The sequence below is a fragment of the Balaenoptera ricei genome, chromosome 14 (assembly GCF_028023285.1).
Source record: "Balaenoptera ricei isolate mBalRic1 chromosome 14, mBalRic1.hap2, whole genome shotgun sequence".
NCBI lineage: Eukaryota > Metazoa > Chordata > Mammalia > Artiodactyla > Balaenopteridae > Balaenoptera > Balaenoptera ricei.
The window spans coordinates 35,686,227-35,701,018 of NC_082652.1; the positions used below are offsets into that span (position 1 = coordinate 35,686,227).

Below are 14,792 nucleotides of genomic sequence, written 5' to 3' on the forward strand. Positions count from 1 at the left end.
GAGAATGTTTAAAAGAATATGTACTTTGTTGTCATTGGGTAAAGTATTCTAGAAAGGTCAGTTGCATCAAGTTGATTGATAGTGTTATTCAAGTCTCCTATGTCCTTGCTGATTTTTGTCTAGTTGTTCTATCAGTTATTGAAAGTGGGGTATTGAAATCTCCAGCTATTTTCAATTTTCTATTTTTTCTTTCAATTCTGTCATTTTTTGCTTCATATATTTTAGGGCTCTGTTGGCAGGTGCATGTTCATATATAATTGTTATATTTTTTTGAGGAATTGACCTTCCTATCATTATGAAATGTCCCTCTTTGTCTCTAGTAATATTTCCTAGTTAAAAGTATATTTTGTTTGATATTAATATAGCCACTCCAGCTCCTTATGGTTATTATTTGCATGGTATATCTTTTTCATCCTTTTACTTTAACAATATGTGTCTTTGAATTTAGAATGTGGCTCTTGTAGCAGCATATAGTTGGATTTTTAAAAATTCATTCTGACAATCTCTGCTGTTCCTTGGAGTTTTTAATCCATTCACATTTAATAAAATTACTGCTATGGTTGGACTTATGTTTACCAGTTTTGTTATTTTTTTCTGCATATCTCATATCTCTTTTGTTCATTTGTTTCTCCTTTACTGCCTTGTTTTGTGTTAAATAGATATTTTTAGTGTACCGTTTAATTCCTTTCTTTCTTGACTCTATTTTTTATTATTTTCTTAAGGGATTGCTTTAGAAATTATAATATACATATTAACTAATCACAATCTACTTCAGATTTATATTAACTTCATACCAGTAAAATTTAGAAACTTTGCTCCAATATAGTTCCATTTCCTCCCTTATCCTTTGTACTGTTATCATATGCCTTACAACTGTATATGTTATAAACCCAACAGTGCAGTGTGATAAGTATTGTTTTATGTAATCTTATGTCTTTCAAAAAATTTAAGAAAATAGAAATATATGTATGCTTATATATTTAACCAGTTATTTACTTCCTGGTGCTCTTTATTTTTTGGTGTGGATTCAAATTACTGTCTGGTGTCATTTCCTTTAAACATGAGGGATTTGCTTTATCATTTCTTGTAAGACAGGTCTGCTAGCAATGGATTCTCTCAGTCTTTGTCTGGCAATGTCTTTGCTTTCAGTTTTGAGGAATAGTTTTGCTGGATATAGAATTCTTGATTTACTTTTTCCCCCAGCACTTAAATATGTCATACAAATGCCTGTGGGTTGTATCGTTTCTGATGTGAAGTCAATCATTAATACATTGTTCTCTTGTATGTGATGAATCATTTTACTCTTGGTGCTTTGAAGTTTTCTCTCTGACTTTTGCTTTCAACAGTTTGACTATATATGATATATCTACACGTGTATCTCTTTGTGAGTATCATACTTGGGTTTGTTGAGTATCTTGGATCCATAGATTAATATTTTCATCAAGTTTGGGGAATTTTAGTCCATTATTTCTTCAAATATATTTTCCTACCTTTTCTCTCTCTCTCCTCTTTCCAGTACTACCATGACTCATATATTGGTATGTTTAATGTTGTCTAACAGATCTCTGAGGCTTTAAAATTTTTTCTTCATTCTTTTTCTGTTTTTTTTTTTTTTAGATTAGATAATTTCTATCTTCAGATTCACTGATTTTTTTTATTCTTCTATATAAAATCTGTTGAGTCCCTTTAATAAATTTTTCATTTAAGTCATTGTACTTTTAAACTCCAAAATATGCATTTGCTTCTATTTTATAATTCCTGTCTCTTTGTTGACATTCTCTCTTTTTGGGTCATTATTATAATACTTTCCTTTAATTCTTTAAACATGGTTTCCTTTATTGGCCTTTGAACGTATTTCTTATTACTGCTTTGAAGTCTTTGTTTGCTAAGTCCAACATCAGGGTGCACCTGGAGACATTTTTTATTTACTGATTTTTTTCTGCTGGTGTGTGTCACACTTTCCTATTTCTTGTCGTGTTTCATAATTTTTGTTGTAATTGAAAACGGAACATGTTGGGGGCTTCCCTGGTGGTACAGTGGTTAAGAATCTGCCTGCCAACGCAGGGGACACAGGTTCAATCCCTGGCCTGGGAAGATCCCACATGCCACGGAACAACTAAGCCCGTGTGCCACAACTACTGAGCCTGTGCTCGAGAGCCTGCGAGCCACAACTACTGAAGCCCACGTGCCTAGAGCCTGGGCTCCGCAACAGGAAAAGCCACTGCAATAAGAAGCCCGTGTACTGCAATGAAGAGTATCCCCTGCTCGCCACAACTAGAGAAAACCCACACACAGCAACAAAGACCCAGCACAGCCAAAAAAAAAAAAAGAAAATGGGACCTGTTAGATAATATACTGTAGTAATTCTGGATTCTGAATTTTCCCCTAAATGTGTTGTTGCTCTGTTTTGTTTTTGTTTAATTACTTGCCTAAACACATTTATAGAATCTGTTTACCTAGCACTGTGTTACTGCTGATGTCTCTGTTTAGTTTTTTTAAAAAATTGTCATTCTCATTTTTAAGCCTGAATTCATAGGGATCACCCTGTATTTGCACAGATTAATGGCCAATCAATGAATGGTCAGACACTGTGCTCAAGCATCTCAAGACAGTAAAGTTTCCATCTTCTGGCAATAGATCTGTGTGTGTGTTGGGGAGCACATTTGAAGTTCAGGTAATTTTAAAGTATGTATGCCCTGGATTTGCTTACCTCTAGACTCTCTTGTGTCTCCTCTGCACATGTACACAGGTTTACAGTTAGCCAATGATGTGTGGATAACCTGAGCCCTCTCCAGTTTTTTTCTATTCAGGCACATGGAGAGCTTATGAAGGCCCCCATGGTGGTCTTTTTTTTTTTGGCTGCGTTGGTCTTCGTTGCTGTGTGCAGGCTTTCTCTGGTTGCGGCGAGTGGGGCTACTCTTTGTTGTGGTGTGTGAGCTTCTCATTGCAGTGGCTTGTCTTTGCTGTGGAGCACAGGCTCTAGGCGTGCGGGCGTCAGTAGTTGTAGCACACGGGCTCAGTAGTTGTGGCATGTGGGCTCTAGAGCACAGGCTCAGTAGTTGTGGCACACGGGCTTAGTTGCTCTGCGGCATGTGGGATTCCCGGACCAGGGCTCGAACCCATGTCCCCTGCGTTGGCAGGTGGATTCTTAACCACTGCGCCACCAGGGAAGTCCCCCCATGGTGGTCTTATTTTTCAAATCTTCCTGTTAAATTTCAGGCTGACCTGCCAGTCTGCTGCTTGCTCCAACCGTGATTGCATGCTGTGATTGTTTGAGCTGCTGGTCTTCCCTTGTTTGTTTGCCACTTAGATGGCTCGTGTTACTCACAATGTTGCTGGTTGTGGAGGTTTATCATGCTCTGCTCCAAGTCAAGTCAACCCCTCTGGCAGTGAACATTATGATTTTCTCACCTTTTCCCACCTTGGTAGAACTACCTTATGGATTGAGCTGGGGGGTGGGGGGTGGAGAAAGACTAGGCAAGAATGTCACACAGACTTCCACTTATTCATACCTGAAGTTCAGTATCTTTTTATGAATAAGCACTTGTCAGTGTAGTGTATGCCTTTGGTTGATTTTCAGAGCCCTGAATGGGTTGGTTTTGACAATTGTATCCAGTTTTATCATTGCTTTTTGGGGAGAGAAACTGCTGAACTACTCACTCCACCATACTAGAAGTCCCACCTCTGCATTGGTCATTTTTATTAGCTCCTCAGCTGATTCTGATGGCAAGTCAGGGTTGAGAATCACTGAGATAGGGTATGATTACAGGAGGATGAATCTTGATTTCACTTCATTCAATAAGTTTATTGAACACTATCAGTCAGTGCACACAGTACTGAGTATACAAAGGTAACTTAGGCCATCCACCTCCTTGAATAGTCATAGGCAATGGGAAAGATAGAGAGGGAAACCAATAATACAATATAACCGTAGGCATATAGGGATGCGTGTCTACAGCCGATCATTTTTTCTGAAACATGCTGATAGGTTGTCATAATTTTTTTAGAAAGTAATATAGCCATTAAGTAGATCCATATTTAACATAAGTGTGAACAAAGTTACTCATCCTGGGGAACTAGGACAACATAACTTTAAAGAACTAGCATTTTACTTCATGTAAAGTTTAATGAGTTTTTTAATGCTTTATTTTTCATTGGACTGTGATGATTTCATAACCTCAATTGATGTGAATAAATTCAGGAATAGCAAATCAACATCAGAGTCATTATGGGCAGTGTGACATGGTGTTGTGGTTTCCAAAGTGGGGAATCCATGAAGGCAAGCCATGGAAGTGTAGGAAGAAATATGAGCACTTCAGTATTTTTTAAAAAGTCAAATTTGGCCCATAAAATTTTTCTTTTGATTGAATTTCATAAAGTGAGAATATTTATACAGCAGTAAATGTGTAGAATTTATAAATAAACAGATATATACAGGTGGCATGCCCCCAATATTTTTGGATTGAGAGGACTCAGTCACAAAAGTTAGAGACCACTGATGTAGTGGAAAGAACACTAACCTAGGTGGATGCTAGTCCTAATTCACCTACCAACTTGCTGTATGAACCTGGGCAAGTTACAAAGATATTCCAGGTCTTCCACATCTATAAAATGAGTGTGGTATAAATATCTCTGAGATCTCTTCCAGTTCTGAGATTCTATAAGTAGTTTTGTTCTTGCTATTCCTGTTAAGAATAATTATGAAGCTGTAAGAGCGGAAGGTTATGTTGTTTTTGTTGTTGTTCTTGTTTGTATTTGAACTGGATGGAGGTGCAAGTCTATTTCTGAGTCCCTGGGACATTTCCAGAAAGAGCTTTCTGTACCTGGGCTACATCCCTTCTCTGTGGTGCTGCTGGTCATAGGTGTGATGATGTCATACACACCATGATACTTCTTTAAATTCTGCTAACTTTAGACATATTAAGAGGACATACCACAATTAGTAGCAGAGTACAGGTAGATGTACCTAGACACAGTTACAGACACATGGGTGCACCCATGCACACGCAAATCAATCCTTACCTATAGCTTAGTTTCCCTGCCTTCATAAATTGAAGTTCAGAAAGATTCAAGATTTAAGACATAAAGAACATTAAATTTAGGGGTTTTTAAAAAAATTTTTATTTATTTTTGGGTGCGTTGGGTCTTTGTTGCCGCACGTGGGCTTTCTCTAGTTGCTGCGAGCGGGGGCTACTCTTCGTTGCGATGCACAGGCTTCTCAATGCGGTGGCTTCTCTTGTTGCGGAGCACGGGCTCCGAGCGCATGGGCTTCAGCGGTTGCAGCACGTGGGCTCAGTAGTTGTGGCGCGCTGGCTCTAGAGCACAGGCTCAGTAGTTGTGGCACACGGGTTTAGTTGCTCTGCGGCATGTGGGATCTTCCTGGACCAGGGGTTGAACCCGTGTCCCCTGCATTGACAGGCGGATTCTTAACCACTGAGCCACCAGGGAAGTCCCGTTAAATATAGTTTTAATAGTTAAAAGACCCACATTGATCCATACATATCAAGTTAAGTGTCTACTCAAAAACTGACTTATAAGACAGAGTATTATTTTCAAAATTTAGATACAACTAAAAACCCAAGAGGTTAGCAAGCCCTTATTTAGCTCTTTGATGTAACTTCAAAGAAATTTAAATTTAAAAAAAGAAATTTAAGTTTTACATATCTATTGAACTCCTCTAAAAACATTATTTGACTTTAAAATTCAATAGAATAAGATGTTAGACTTCAGTGTTCCTGGGTCATAACAAAATAGACATGGCTTTCCTTCAAATAATTAGTTACACTGATTATTGCATAGTCAGTTCCTTAAAACTTTGTTTCTCTGATTTAGTTTTGTTTGTTAACTTCGATAAATGACTTAGCATTACCAAATAGTCTGTTGGCACAGTATTTTAACATCTAATCCTTCACACACTCTTTTTTTGTTAGGATTCAAAAGCTTGAAGAAACTTTAGAGAGCATAACAAGTGTTTGATATTTTCTAAATACTTTGGATTTTCTAAATAATACTATATAATATATGATTTTCTAAATAATACTATATAATATATAAAATCATAATGCTTTTTTTGAAGCCTTTTGTCCCAAATGAAATATTATGTGAAACTGATGATAGTACCATGAATCTTTACCATAAAGTTTAACTATTAAAAATCATCTGCTGGGCTTCCCTGGTGGCGCAGTGGTTGAGAATCTGCCTGCCGATGCAGGGGACACGGGTTCGAGCCCTGGTCTGGGAAGATCCCACATGCCACGGAGCGACTAGGCCCGTGAGCCACAACTACTGAGCCTGCGCGTCTGGAGCCTGTGCTCCGCAACGAGAGAGGCCGCGACAGTGAGAGGCCCGCGCACAGCGATGAAGAGTGGCCCCCGCTTGCCACAACTGGAGAAAGCCCTCGCACAGAAACAAAGACCCAACGCAGCCATAAATAAATAAATAAATAAAATTAAAAAAAAAAAAATCATCTGCTGTGATTTACTTGTGAGAATGGAATAATCACATTCTGGCACATTCTATGTAATAAGTGAATCATTTTAAAGGTTTATCTTAAAGGGAAAATGACAGAAAAAAAGGAACAACAGTACAAGAAAAAGAATGACAAATCACAGCTGTTTTGATATAAATAAACATTGAAAATATGAGCTCATGAGAATATGACTGCAGATAGTAGAATGAAAGTAAAAAGAGCAAAAACAGAAAAACAGAAGAAAAATTAGAAAATGCAAATGTTCTATAAATAGAAAAAAATGAAACAGACTCCATAATTAATTTTATTTTGTATAGTAATGGAATTAAAGGAGTGAAGGAAAATACCACTTTAAACTTAGAACTGTATTAGCACAGCCTGTACTTTGTAACCTGCTAGGGGTATAGAATGCAATCATTTTGCTGCTGCCTGGAACAGCCAGCCAGGAACAAATTTCACTAAGCCTTCCAATTGGTAACCAATCCACAATTTTGAATTCAAGGTTCTAACCTTTGGCATTAATGCTGATCATAGAATAAGAGCTAGATATTCACCCTAGGGGAGGGGGTAGTTAGTGGGAGAGGAAAAGGTTTGCCATTTCTGTGCTACAACTCCACTCCAGGAATTAAAGACAGTAGCCCACCCTATACTCTCAGGCTACCTTTGCACCCCCTGTACTTCTTAGAAGCCCTGCAGGTCTGTGCTACTTGCTTAGCAGGGGATAGGATTATTTGCATTATTATGTATCCATTTTGTACTCTGTATATGTACTGTCTTCTTTTGATTTAGATAATCTCTTTGCTTTTGCTAATGCTTTTTAAAGACTGGGAAACGATCAAGGTTTGGACACTTTGGAAGGTTTTGCTGTTTTAACTGGGCAGCTGGCTTTTTCCATGCCACACCACTCACATGCTTCACTTTGTCTTCAAATTTTCTCTACAGCAGGGACCTTTTTAATATTAACTTTTAATTTTAGAATCAGTTCAAGTCTGTAGAAAAGTTACAAGGATAGTACAGAGAGTTCCTGTACAGCTTCCTATTGTGAGTATCTTTCATTACAATGTAGACGAGAGGCTTTTAGCCTGAGCCCATGGAGTGTTCACAGAGTCCATGAACTTCTGAAATTTATGCCAAATTCTATACATTTGAAAGAAAATGCACGTCATTTCATTCAAGAACTATATAGATTAAGATTGTCCTTTTAATTTCATCAATTCTTTTCTCTAGGTGCAATCTCTGCTGTCATGTTTTCCACTCTGCTAACACAGTTTTTGGTTTATTAGAATAATAACTACCTCCAAGTGTACACTCGCACCAGTGTGCATGGGTGGGTGGATTTTTGTGTGCAACAGCACTAACAAAGGGTTCTTCATCAAACCTGTAACTTTCCGAGTCACTCTATGCTGTGTGTTCACAGAAAGTATATTAACTCTGTTGTTTGATGAACTCAGTGTCCTTTCAGACGGGGTCTGTCTACACTACATAAAGGCCTCAAGTTGAACCTAGAGGCCCTGCATCAGAATTGCCTGGGCTCCCAATACAGAAAATCTGCTTTTGTATCAATCCCCTGAAAGCATTTGGATACACAATGTATCCAAACCATTTATGTAGACCACCTAAATTTCCAACATTAACTTAACAGCAAAGGGTATTTGGAACTATTACCAAAGCACTGCCACTTTCCCTCGAAATTTTAAAGGGGAAAAAGCCATGAAATTTGACATAAATACACTACCATGTGTAAAATAGATAGCTAGTGGGAACCTGCTGTATAGCACAGGGAGCTCAGCTCGGTGCTCTGTGATGGCCTACTTGGGTGGGATGGTGGTGGGGGGAGGGAGGTCCAAGAGGGAGGGGATGTGTGTATGCATATGGCTGATTCACTTCACTGTGCAGAAACTAACACAACATCGTAAAGCAGTTATACTGCAATTTAAAAAAATTTCTATAGACCTGTTTTTCTCTTGTGTCTAGATAGAGTGCATTATATGAGGGCATTCTCACGCTAGCTCTAAAGATAAAAGATGATTATAACATTAGCCGTCTAGGATTCTGTGAAACGTCCCCAAACTTAAAACTTCCTTTTATAAGCATTTTTTAAAATTATCGACTAACATTAGGGTGTTTTTTTTTTTTCAGACTTACAGATTCCAGTCTGATGTTAGAAGATTATTCATCCAAGTTGAGCCCCCAAACAAAGAGAGCCAAGAAAAGCCTTCTCTCTGGAGAGAAGAAAGAAAATCTGCCAAGTGACTACATGGTGCCCATTTTCTCAGGACGGTATGTACGGATTCTCTCCCTGGATCTGATTATTAGAAAGTGGAGAGTAAATGTTGTCAGGTAGTGATAATAATAGCAGCTGTCATTTATTGAGCACTTACTATGTACTGGTTGAGAAAGGTCTGTGGAACCTCAGAACCATGAACGGAGGGAGATGTGTTCATTGTAAAAATGTTTGCCATCACATAGGGTGGCTATATGACAAAAGAGAATGATCAGCAACTTATTTCTAATTATGTAACTAGTTGAAATTAGAAGCCCAGTATTGGATGCTAGTGTTTGGACACTATATATAGTCACTATGTTTAGAGTAGAAAGAAAGGTTAAAACTATAAAATATCGGGTGAACTAAAAGAAAAAAATCAGATGATATGTTTAGGTAGATTGGTTGCCAGTGTGGTTTTAATTATTATTCATTATGAAGAAAAAAAGCCTTAGATAACGTAGACTAAGTAAAAGAATTGCACCATAACTTGAATGCCTGGCTTATGTTTGTTAAATGTAAAATAGATTACTATTTATTTTGAGGTAAAGTTCAAACAAAATAATCACTAAATCACCAGTTTGTGTAATGCCAAATTTCTGTTTATAATATAAACATTTTTTTGAATGATAATATATACAAAGGAATCTTGAAAGGAGACTTGTCCAAGAAACCAACTTAAAGTTTAACAGGAACTTTCTGAGTCTTCCCTGTTTATTTTCCTTTGAATGGAGAATTATTCACAGAGCTAAGATGGTTCAGAATGAGGTCGTCTTCTCCGGGCAAGTGCTCTCAGGAAAATCACTAGGCAATAATGCAGGTGTGATTTTGGGTGACCTACCTCTGTTTCCCTTCATTTTTTCTTCCCACTGCTTTCTGATGGTTCCTTTCTGAATTGTTTCGGAAGCTAATGTCATAATTGCGCTGAACCTACTTAGGAAAGTAAGGGGATAAACAATATTCTATTTTTAGCTTTTTATTTTATATCTTTGACTTTTTTTAATATCTGATTTTTTAAAGTGAACTTTCCAAACAAACATGCTTATATTGTTAATTATGCTTGCCCAGAATCAGCCTCTTCACAGTTGGTTTAATGACACTCATATTCCTTTTAGGAGATGGCTAGGTTAGAGAAGTGAAATATTTTATTTTCTGTTTTTTTCTCACTCTGTTTTTAAAAAATCATTTAAAAATCATGTCAGCTTAGCGTTAACCTACATGGCATGCCTCTCCACCTGTGTGGGCACGAAGTGAAGCTGCTCACTCTCACCATCTTCTCCCTGCCTTTTCCCAACCAAACCATTTTGTCCCCTCCAGGCCAGTCTCAAGAAATGATCATTTAGGGCTTCCCTGGTGGCGCAGTGGTTGAGAATCCGCCTGCCAATGCAGGGGACATGGGTTCGATCCCTGGTCCGGGAAGATCCCACATGCTGCAGAGCAACTAAGCCCCTTGCGCTACAACTACTGAGCCTGTGCTCTAGAGCCCACGAGCCACAACCACTGAGCCCGTGTGCTGCAACTACTGAAGCCCGTGTGCCTAGAGCCTGTGCTCTGCAACAAGAGAAGCTACTGCAGTAAGAAGCCCGCGCACCGCAACAAAGAGTAGCCCCCACTCACGGCAACTAGAGAAAGCCCGCGTGCAGCAACAAAGACCCAACACAGCCAAAAATAAATAAATAAAATAAATATTAGAAAAATAAATAAATGATAATTTAAAAAATAAACTGTGATAAAAGAAAATGTGAATAAAAATTTTATCTTCTAGGTTTTATTTCCAGTTCGCCTTCATTTTTTATATGGAGCCATCTTCTATATTCTGTTACTATGAAAATAACACTGCATAATGGTACTGACAGTATGAACAATCTAAGAGGATGGGAAAATAATGAACATTTGCTGAGTACCTATTGTTTGCTGGGAATCACTCTAGGTGCATTATATAAACTATCTTGCTAAGTCCTCCATCCAGCCCTGGAGAAATATTAATATGTCAATTTTTGGACAAGGAAATCTAAGCTCAGTGACTTGCTGAAAGTCACATGGCTGGTAGTGGATGAGCTGAGAGTCCCCCTAGGATTGACAAATGCAGTCGTAGTATATTTCTGGAGAATACGGTTTCTTCTGGATGGCACTTGAAAATTCCACTTCTTATAGTCTGATAAGTAGAACTAACTTTATGTCAGCAACAGGTTTTAAATTGAAATCATCAGATATAGAGTATTGGAAAGGTTTTAAATTTATTTTAAATTTGCAGTAGTGTGTTTTTGATGTTAGCATCATATTCTTGCTCTTGTACCCAAATTATAGCAGGGTTACCACTGACATGCACTTATATTTACTTAAAGGCAAATGTCCCTGCTGTCCTGGGTCAAAAATATATTTTTAAGTGTACTTGAGTTTTCCTGTGAAATAATTACAGTTTTTTTCCCCAAGGTTTACCTTATTTGCAAATGGAAAAGGCAGGGAAACCATGACTCCATTCTGTCCTCTAGAGCCACCTCCACTGTTAAAAGGCATGTGAACTTAAAGTTCTGTCACTTAGAGTTGTCTCGACTTGGGGCCGGACTAGCATTGAATATAATCCATTACTATACATATTGAATCATATTACAAACCTCATTTCAAATCTCTATATTGTATATTAGCCTCTATAGAGAATTCCAAGTAGATTCTCATGAGATTTGTTTTGTATTCACTTATTAATTCATTCACTTCCTATCTCATTCAAAAAAAAAAATTAGAGGTAATTATCTCAGGACACTAAGCTAAAAATGTTCCATCTTCCTTTTTCTCCCCCTAAATTATAGGAGATAACTTCCTTGGTAGAGACTACTTATTAATATTTGGAGAGATAGAGAGAAGGGAAAAGAAATTAAAATTTACTCACTAAGTTGAGTAAAACGCAAGGTGGACTAATTTGTCTACCATATGTTTTAGTAATATTCCATGAGAAATTCCAAACTTGTGCAAATGTTGAGTCCTACTTGTCAGCAAACTATATAGATTCAGGTGCCAGGGACTTATAAACACAATGGCAGTGTTTGCTTGAAGTTTGAAGTAATTATTCTATTAATTAATTAATTTATTTTTGGGTGTGTTGGGTCTTTGTTTCTGCGCGAGGGCTTTCTCTAGTTGCGGCAAGCGGGAGCCACTCTTCATCGCAGTGCGCGGGCCTCTCACTGTCGCGGCCTCTCTTGCTGCGGAGCACAGGCTCCAGACGCGCAGGCTCAGTAGTTGTGGTTCATGGGCTCTAGAGCACAGGCTCAGTAGTTGTGGCGCACAGGCCTAGTTGCTCCGCGGCATGTGGGATCTTCCCAGACCAGGGCTCGAACCCGTGTCCCCTGCATTGGCAGGCACACTCTCAAGCACTGCGCCACCAGGGAAGCCCTGAAGTAATTATTCTTATAAGAAAAACAAATGTACAATTCTGCCTTAAGAGGTCTCAGGAGACTCAATTTCAAGAGAATCTTCAATATAATCAACATACTCCTCACTGAAACATGTAATAGGATTGACAACAAAGGTATTGAAGGAGCTTTAAAATAATCCAAATATTTTAAACAACATTACTAAATCACAGCACAAATTCTATCATAAACTGCTGTACTAGGCACAGCACTTTAGGATGTAACCACTCACTTGCCATCACCATCATCAATTATGAGTAAAAACAAGTCACTTCTGTCAGCATCAACACTTCAATTGTGAGTTTGATCATGTCTTTACAACAGGGCTGTGTGTAAGCACAAAGTAAGGTTGTCATATTAAATATGTATATACACACACACAACCTTTATTATCATGGAACGGAAACCCACTAGGCTTAAGGATCTCACGTAAATTTACAACTTATTTCTGCGTGCAGCACCTCTGGGCAATGCATTACATCATCTGAGTTACAGAATCCAGATCAAGCACATAGTCGAAAATCAGAATCACAGCCACACAAACTGTCTGTCATTTTACAATATCAACTTTTCTGGAAGGAAGTCGTAACTTAATCTTTTTTTATAGACTAAATCATATTTAAACGCACTAAGGAAACCAAAGAAATGACGTTGGGCAAGTTATCTAACTTCTCTGTGTCTTGTTGCCATATATCTGAAGTAGAGAGGGTACAGTCTACTTCAAAGGGTTGTTGTGTGGGAAAATGAGACAATGTATGTAAAAAGCACTTGGCAAGGCACCACAACCGGAATAGGTATTATTGTTGTCATTATCATTGTTGGTTAAGGTGAAGATCACTGCCATGTGTGAAGAGTTAGCTCCTATTTACCAGGTCTTTCTATGTCAGGTTTTCTTTGGGCACAGTGTACAGCATCTGAGGTCGGGCGCTTTGAACTTCGTAAAATTGGGCTATCTCATCACCGCCATCCACAATATCCATATTTCGCTGTTATTATATTTTAGCCAAGTGCATGTCAGTGGAATTACAGACACAGAAGAAGAAAGAATTAAAGAAGCTGCTGCTTACATAGCCCGGAGGAGTCTCCTTGCTAGAGAGGAGGGAGTCACGGCAGCCAAGCAGCCCACAGTATCCCAAGAGTCCAGGTCCATGCTTCGCCAGGAGGAAGGTTTTGAGAAGTCAAGGAAAGTTGCAATTCGAGAAAAGGCAGAACACCTGTCACTGAAAAAAACGGTAAAAAAAGACAATTTAATATAACTTACAAAAGTAGAAATGCCACCACTATATATAAAGTAGATAACTAGTAAGGACCTACTGTATAGCACAGGGAACTCTACTCAATACTCTGTAAAGGCCTATATGGGAATAGAATCTAAAAAAGAGTGGATATATGTATATGTATAAGTGATTCACTTTGCTGCACAGCAGAAACTAACACAACATTGTAAATCAACTATACTCCAATAAATATTCATTTTAAAAAGTAGAAATGCATGTAACATTGTGTATATGTGTGTTAATATAGATTAATTAGATTCAAATGAAGAAATATGTGGTCTTGCGGAGAAACAAAAGAAGGAAAAAGCATCAAAATGTATAGGTCAAAGAAAGACACACTTAATAGTTTTAAATTCTGTGAAATTTTAGGTTCTATAGAAATTAAAGTTCTTGAAGAACCTTAAGAAATCCACCTTAAATAAGTAAAATATGTTGCTCAGGCTTAGAATGTTAAAAATCAAGTGATATGTCTGTTTTCAAAAGAGGTGAGGGGGATTCGTTTGAAATGGATGCAAAAGTAAGGCTCCAAATGAAAAAATGATCATTTTGATTTCTACATTACATTTTTGTAGCACGTGTTACTTTGATTTCATAATATGTTGATTTTTTTTCAGTTAGAAGAAACTGAGGCATGTCATAAAAAGTTGAATGAAGATAATCTTCTCCATGCTCCTGAATTTGTCATTGAACCTCGTTCCCACACTGTTTGGGAGAAAGGACATGTAAAATTACACTGCTCTGTAGCCGGCTGGCCAGAACCTCGTCTCACATGGTATGCTGTCGTTATGAAAATTTCTCATAGAATCGATTACTCAAAGTTAATTTTACCTCTTGTGAAAACATGTGGCATTGTGAATATGCAAGAGTCAGTGAAAGCATCTACAAATTTGAATAGATTTTTTAAATAGTGAAGAAAGAATATGTGTATGGAAGGAAAGAAGAGTTTTGCATCCATTATGATTTATTATGATACTTTATAATCCTATTATACAAATGGGTCTTTATCTTATATAAAGTGTTAAAATTTAGTCAGCATATTTATTTGGTATCATTTTGTGATGAGAAGCAATACTGCCTTTTTGAAAGTAATTAAGACCCAGAGGGCTCCATCTCTACTCCTCACATGAGCTGAGGTCTTAATGTGTTTTCCAAAGCCAAACAAAAGAGGGGATGGTATGGGAGCTGTTACGACCATGGGGCCTGAAGAAATTTTTGTTCCATAACGAATAAGCTCCTCTTTTTTCTGTCCATTATATATCCTATTGCAATTGTCAATGACTTTGTGATCCCTAAACTCAGAACTCTCCCATCTTACGGCATGAATGTCTGCCACAGAGAGCAGAAGTCTGAAGAGGATTGTGAGCCAGTTTTAAAAG

At 37.8% G+C, this 14,792-nt stretch overlaps 1 protein-coding gene across 1 annotated transcript in view; it reads left to right on the top strand.

Annotated features, from left to right (window-relative positions):
- Positions 1–14,792, top strand: part of MYOM1 (myomesin 1) — a 137,908-nt gene that overhangs the window by 18,153 nt on the left and 104,963 nt on the right. The window contains exons 3-5 of the mRNA XM_059895709.1: positions 8,609–8,749; positions 13,143–13,371; positions 14,031–14,188. Of these exons, the coding sequence (XP_059751692.1) occupies positions 8,609–8,749; positions 13,143–13,371; positions 14,031–14,188 (528 nt within the window). The remainder of the gene's footprint in view (positions 1–8,608; positions 8,750–13,142; positions 13,372–14,030; positions 14,189–14,792) is intronic.